The sequence below is a fragment of the Penaeus monodon genome, chromosome 1 (assembly GCF_015228065.2).
Source record: "Penaeus monodon isolate SGIC_2016 chromosome 1, NSTDA_Pmon_1, whole genome shotgun sequence".
Classification (NCBI taxonomy): Eukaryota; Metazoa; Arthropoda; class Malacostraca; order Decapoda; family Penaeidae; genus Penaeus; species Penaeus monodon.
Window position 1 is genome coordinate 45,450,370 of NC_051386.1, and position 7,500 is coordinate 45,457,869.

Genomic DNA, 7,500 nt, shown 5'->3' on the forward strand with positions numbered 1-7,500 from the left:
GATCCTGTTCAGTTGGTATGTGCTTGCGGCGAGAACATCGAGGTCACAAAGAGCTTTATATACCTTGGTAGTGCAGTTCATGACTCCATGCTGTCAGACCATGAAGTCAGTAGACGGATTGGCCAGGCAGCAAGGGTCATGAAATCTCTCAACAAGAGTACTTGGAGATACTGGTAACCTGTGCAGAAGGACTAAGCTACGTGTCTTCAAGGCCCTGATACTGCCAGTTTCATTATATGGTATTGACATGAGCATACCGTTATTGATGATGATTGAAGCCTGGACGTTATCTTGTGCTTTGGAATCTCGTCTTGATGCCTTTTGTAACAGGTCCTTGTGCCAGATCAAGGGGTACAGTTGGTGGAACCACGTGTCCAACCAACGGTTGCACCGTGAGACTGGTACAGGACCTGTTACTTGCACAATCCGCAATCACTAACTCAGGCTATATACGGCCACCTGGCTCGTTTCCCACAAGATGATCCAGACCACCCTAGGTGGGAGAAGCCTGTGGCACGACCTAAAATGTCGTAACCTGTCGTAAAGAGCTAGAAATGGGCCGGGCCCTTGCCTGGCGGCTCGCCATCAGAGACCCTAGTAGGTGGAAACGAAGGCTGGATGCGACTATGCCCCCACCGGCGTTAGCTCCCCAATGATGACGATGTTTTATATATATATATATATATATATATATATATATATATATATATATATATATATATATATATATATATATATTATATGTATACATATATATATATATATATATATATATATATATTATATATATATATATATACATATATATGTGTATATATACATACATAAGGAAATTAAAGTTTTATTGGTCATGTAATGAGAAGTAAAAGTATTGAGAAAAACTTGCTGACAGGGATGGTGATAGGAAACAGAGGAAGAGGCAAACCGAAGACAAGACTGAGCGACAATATCAAAGATATTTGCGGGCTGTCGATGGTATAAGTGGAAAGAAAAGCGTAAGATCGAGTTTAGTGGCGAAGGATGGTGGAGAGGTCCACGGCTGCTCAAACATGAGCATACCGTTATTGATGATTGATATATATATATATATATATATATATATATATATATGTATATATTATATATATATATAATATATATATATATATATATATATATATATATATATATATATATATCATATGTATGTATATATATGTATTTATGCATACATACATATATTTGTATATATATATCCATATATGTGTATGTATATATGTATGTGAGTTTGTGTGTATGTGAATTAATCATTGGTGATATGAATTATGACATTATTAGCCACACACACATATGTATGAGTGTGTGTGTGTGTACATACATACATATATATATATATATATATATATATATATATATATATATATATATATATATATATATATATATATATATATATATATATATATATATATATATATATATATATATATATATACATAATAAAGAAATATATGATATATGGATTTAGGCGTATTATGTAAACGTAACATGGCCAAACAAAGTACGAACTAGAATTCTAAGGTGGATATTAGTAGTAATAATATTAATAAATGTAATAATAATTCAAATAACCAGAGATGCGACACAAGAAGATGTGTTTTGAGCTAACCCTTGAAACTTTCTATATTCCTCAAGGGGGAGGGGAGTCGGAGTGTATTTGCATTTACGAAAAACAATGTGTTCATTACAATAACAAACTGCAACGTTCTCTTAGTAAAGTATTATTATAAGGGAAAGTAAATAAGTATTGATGAATTATGAATGTTTCATAAAGTTACTAAGGAACACTAGCAGAAATGCTTTTTATATTTCGGGATTTCATGAACTGTAACTTCTATCCGCCGAACAAATATAGCTCACAAAATAACAATGATTGTGTGTTGATTTAATACTATATCAGGGAACAATTTTCATACAAATACATATATATTTTTATGTTCGTAACCATCCGGGTCGACGTAAGAATATGCTTCACGAGTGGAGGCGGGAAATATAAAGTTCTCAGTGAAATAAATGAGTATAGGGCTCGTATTGTCGAAGCGTAGGCGTCACTGTATAAGACTTATCATAATCATTGGGATCCAGTATGAGGATCCGGAAATCAGAGTTTTCAGGGAGTTAAAGCATTATCTTGTGATGGGGTGCTGTTATGACAATAACTCCTAGTATTAAGATTATGTATTTATTTGGAGATGAACTTGTGTTGAAGTATCTGTATCCATTTGTATGTGATTGCTACCATACTGTACGTGTAAGTAACTACTTTTTTTGTTTTGTAGGTTTTCTTTCTTTGTTATTTCAGTAGCCAACTGAAAACACCTGGACAAATATAGGTTGGATTTCGAAATTTCCCGAGTCCTTCATATCCTTCGTTCTACATCATTACGAAAACTGCTGCTTGCCCAAGGAGCTCTCTTCCTTTGCTGTCTAACAAAATGAGCAAAGAAGATGAGGTCCTACTGAGTGACCGCCAAAAGGCAGCGGAAAAGACCAACGGCGGAGAAGGAGGAGGTCGTGAAGGAGCAAATGAAAAAGTACATGAACTTAGGAATGAAACTAAATCCTCAGTATCTTCAGGGAAGCCTTCAATTTGCATTTGCAATGGTATGAAAAAATAATTAAGAGAATAGTTAAGAGAAAGCTAAAGTTCTTGGTGAAAAAAATAGTAATAGTACTTTAAATATATATATAAAGATATTGAGTATATAGAAATGTATAACCGCGACCTACATGTAATTTTTGAAAGGTAGTTACAAACCCAAGCAGAAAAATGTCAAAAAGAGACACTCGAATATAAAAAAGGAGATGCAAATATTAATCAATGAAAAAAATGTAGTTCATGCTCTTTATGAAGTAGCAGAGATAAGGATGAGTCCGATATGCGAAGCTTTGCCTCGCCCGGGCTATGCCATGAGGGGAGCCCGGCCTGTGGCGACTAATGCCGACTCGCTCACGTGTGTCAGCTGGTGCTGACTCAGCTGAATCGAGTCCTTGCCCGCCGTGGTGCCCAGCCACAGCAGTAACCTCCAGGCGACAGTTGCAACTTCTCGCGCCTGGGCGGGGCGCGAACCGCCGACCCCTCGGATGAGAGGCCGATACCTTACCACTGTACTAGCCCGGAGGCTAGTAGCAGAAATTTTGTTCACAATCAAAGCTAAATGCAAGTTCTAACATAGGCTTTGTCCATAACAGTCCCACGTTGCTGACAACATCAAGAATTGAAGGTTATGGTTCATGACTTTCAGGTGGTTTATATGTTTTTATATCCACATATATTCATACTTGAAAATATGCATGTACACCTTCATTTGCTCCGCTTTTACGGATGCTTTTTTCGCCATGACAGACATCCCGCATAGTTTTCGGCGGTGTGAGTGGTGGTGGTCTTACCTGAGCCTGGATAGAGGGGGCGAGTTCAATTGATAGCTGTAGGAATGAAGTGATAACACCCCATCACTAACTGACATACATATATGTGTGCGTGTGTGTGTGTGTGTGTGTGTGTGTGTGTGTGTGTGTGTGTGTGTGTGTGTGTGTGTGTGTGTGTGTGTGTGTGTGTGTGTGTGTGTGTGTGTGTGTGTGTGTGTGTGTGTGCACTCGCACGCGCGCGCTCGCTCCTATACATGCAAATGGGAGATTTCAAATGTAATGTTTATTTATTTTTCCGCCACGTAACAATATAGTGATATCTTTCCTTATCGACAACTTTATCACTGTTATCTTTCTCGTCTCGAAATGTTTCTGGTGCTGCTTCCAGTTCGTTCGCATCGCTGTGCCGGGAACTTTACCTCGTAAAACCTCTACAAAGGTAAATCAGAAGAATTTCTCTTTGTTCTTGGATACATTCACGTAGGCCTCTTTGCGGTACTTAGGTTACAAGAAGGTGCAGATAGTGCTATAATTCATCGGCGTCAGGACACATTTCATAATAACGATACATACTTACAAAATCTCAAGGACTACCAGATTATGTTATCCAACAAGACGTTACAGACAATATGAACAGTATAAGAAGCTAAAAAGAAAAAAGTTTCGAATGTAACTTTCCCATCGGCTGTCTGATATTACTACCGAATACCTGAGAATTCCAGCATACATAGCAAATGTGTTGTTGTTTTATGTGTGGTGTGTGCACACACACATATATACATACATGCATAAACAACCACACACATATGTGTGTGTGTGTGTGTGTGTGTGTGTGTGTGTGTGTGTGTGTGTGTGTGTGTTTATATATATATATATATATAATATATATATATATATATATATATATATATATATATATATTTTTTGTGTGTGTGTGTGTGTGTGTGTGTGTGTGTGTGTGTGTGTGTATGGACACAAATACAAACACAGTGATGTGTATACAAAGACAAGAAGTAATAATAGCCAAAATGTATTATTTCGGTTATTTGTTTGCCTGATGAGGAATTCGTGACGTCAGAAAATTCAGAATTCAATTTTAGTTCTTAGGGTGACTTTCTCCTTTTCATACATATATATATTCATACATTTATATATTTACACACACACACACACACACACACACACACACACACACACACACACACACACACACACACACACTCGCATATATATATATATATATATATATATATATATTATATATATATATATATATATATATATATATATATATATATATATATATATATATATATAAGGCTATAAAAGGCCTTTTTCGTAGCATGCTATCATTTTCATAATTGTTTGACATTCCCTCGAGGTCGCTACAAAACACTGTATCCTTGAATTCTTTACTGACATATGAAGTTTTGGAGAAAAAAAACTAATTTCACCCAATAAAGCCAGTAGAAAACATTTAAGTATTTTGTCCTTTCATAAGGCTGAAATGATATGCGAGTTTTATACTAAGACCTGGGGATGGTGCTCAGCATAGTTGAGGCGATGGAGGCGAAGATGTATTTCCAATGGCCATCAGTTGTTTGGGAATCGAGCCCATCAAGATTAAATTGAAAATATTGATAATTTAATTTCAATTTAAACGACTCCTAGTCTTTCTGTTTAAACTGGAAAGATCGGCCCTTTCTTCTCGCTGTGTATGAGGTGAAGAAAACGGGTGAGAGAGAGAGAGAGAGAGAGAGAGAGAGAGAGAGAGAGAGAGAGAGAGAGAGAGAGAGAGAGAGAGAGAGAGAGAGAGAGAGAGAGAGAGAGAGAGAGAGAGAGAGAGAGAGAGAGAGAGAGAGAGAGAGAGAGAGAGGGAGAGAGAGAAAAAAAGAGAGAGCGAAAAAAAGAGAGAGAGCGAAAGAGAGAGAGAGAGTGGGCGAGGCAATACACTGGCTGCAACCTTTACATCAAGGCATTTTCTGTTTCAGGTTCAACGAAGCGAGGATATCTGGCGGCCGCAATGGCAGTAAGGTTTTCTCTGTACTTGTTTATTTTTCTTCTTTTTTTGGGCCATCACATTCAATACAGCGCGTCGTTTGTCGCTTTGGATAGCCAATCCCAGTTATTTGCTTTTATTTCATTGTTTTTATTTTTCTGTTCAGACGACGGAATCAATATTTTGAGAGTCATTCAGTACGACCTATTTGTTTTATTTAATAACATTCACTAACGTACCCGTTTACAGGAGCATTTTGTAAACTTTGATAAACTTCTCTTCTTTTAACGGTAGGTTCATGTCTGAGCCGCCGTGGTCACAGCATGATACTTAATTGTAGTTTTCATGTTGTGATGCTCTTGGAGTGAGTACGTGATAGGGTCCCCAGTTCCTTTCCACGGAGAGTGCCGGTGGTACCTTTTTAGGTAATCATTCTCTCTATTTATCCGGGCTTGGGACCAGCACTTGACTTGGGCTGGCTTGGCCACCCAGTGGCTAGGCAGGCAATCGAGGTGAAGTTCCTTGCCCAAGGGACAACGCGCCGGCCGGTGACTCGAACCCTTGAACTCAGATTGCCGTCGTGCCAGTCTTGAGTCCGATGCTCTAACCATTCGGCCACCGCGGCCTTGACGATCATGGACTTCCATGATTTTTCTTGGCAATTTAGAGCCGTAGTTTGCCATTGCCTTACGCCCGATGTTTTTTTTTTTTTTTTTTTTTCTTTTTTTTTCTTTTTTTTTATCGAGTCACCATCTCTATTTACCCGGCACTGACTTGGGCTGGCTTGGCCACCCAGTGGCTAGGTAGGCAATCGAAGTGAAGTTCCTTGCCCATGGGAACAACGCGCCGGCCGGTGACTCGAACCCTTGAACTCAGATTGCCGTCGTGACAGTCTTGAGTCCGATGCTCTAACCGCTTGGCCACTGCGGCCTTTTGATAAACTTAGTAGTGTAAAAACTCCTTTTCTTTGTTATAATCAGTGTGTCAAATTAGATACAAAAACGAGAAGCAAACGCGATTCGGCATTAACCAAAACAAGTTCGCTTCAATCTTATGCCAAACCTAACCAAAGCACCGAAGATGTCTGCTTGTAGTTGTTGCTCATCACTTGGGGATTAGTGAAGAGGTTTCGATCGTTGCAGGACAACTCAGATGACCGAGAGCAGAGCAGCAACCGGGAGTCAGCATCGAGTTCTTGGCGAATGAACGTGCTGGACCGCGATGTGCCCGGCGAAACATCTCGGGTAATCCTCTGTCTGTCTCTCTCTCTCTCTCTCTCTCTCTCTCTCTCTCTCTCTCTCTCTCTCTCTCTCTCTCTCTCTCTCTCTTGTTGTTGTTGTTATTATTATTATTTTCTTTTCTTTAGATCTGCTAATTAAAATCAAACACCGGGTCACTACCAGCGACCTAGGGTGATTGAAGTTTGAGGCAAAGGAACACTAACAGAAAGATGCACACAACTTCTGCAGCAGGCTCCTTGAGTGTATAGCAAAAGCAGTACATTACCTCATTTTACTCTTCCCTTGTCCATTTAAGTCTTGTTTTCTTTTGATAGTACAAGATGGCCGAACCGCAGGGCCAGGGGTGGGAACTATCCCGTCCTAGTAACCTGGCGGATTTTAATAAATGGAAGAGTTAGACTTAGTTCTGCCCTGAGGGATGCGCCCCTTGCTGATCTATGTGACGGGCGACGCTTCATCACCCACTTCCTACTCTCACTTCAGAAGCAGGATACTTTTTAGCCCCACTGCCAAGCAGCTGGATATCCCGCTCCAACCACCAACTGGCATTTCCACGTCCCCGCGGGCACGGTGTTTGACGCACCACTCGACGCCCCGTGGACATCATGTAGCCTACTAAGTCTTTATACTGGGGCGGCTAAGCAGTGATCCATCCCCAGGGGTCCCCAGGGGAGTAGTTGTTTAGGCAATCATTGTTGGTAGTTCCCAACCCACCATCACATCTACGATAGACTCACCCACTACCTTATCTAGGTTTGATTTACCTAAAATTATGTAAAACAGCGCGCGCGATCACACACGTGCGCGGGTGATGCGTGTGTGCATGGATGCACCCACGCACTCGCATGCGGT

At 39.8% G+C, this 7,500-nt stretch overlaps 1 protein-coding gene across 1 annotated transcript in view; it reads left to right on the top strand.

Annotated features, from left to right (window-relative positions):
• Positions 1-3,776: 3,776 nt before the first annotated feature.
• Positions 3,777-7,500, top strand: part of LOC119572962 (zinc finger CCCH domain-containing protein 13-like) — a 13,750-nt gene continuing 10,026 nt past the window's right edge. Inside the window, exons 1-3 of the mRNA XM_037919925.1 lie at positions 3,777-3,847; positions 5,400-5,437; positions 6,550-6,651. Coding sequence (XP_037775853.1) covers positions 5,432-5,437; positions 6,550-6,651 — 108 coding nt within the window. The 5' untranslated portion in view covers positions 3,777-3,847; positions 5,400-5,431. The remainder of the gene's footprint in view (positions 3,848-5,399; positions 5,438-6,549; positions 6,652-7,500) is intronic.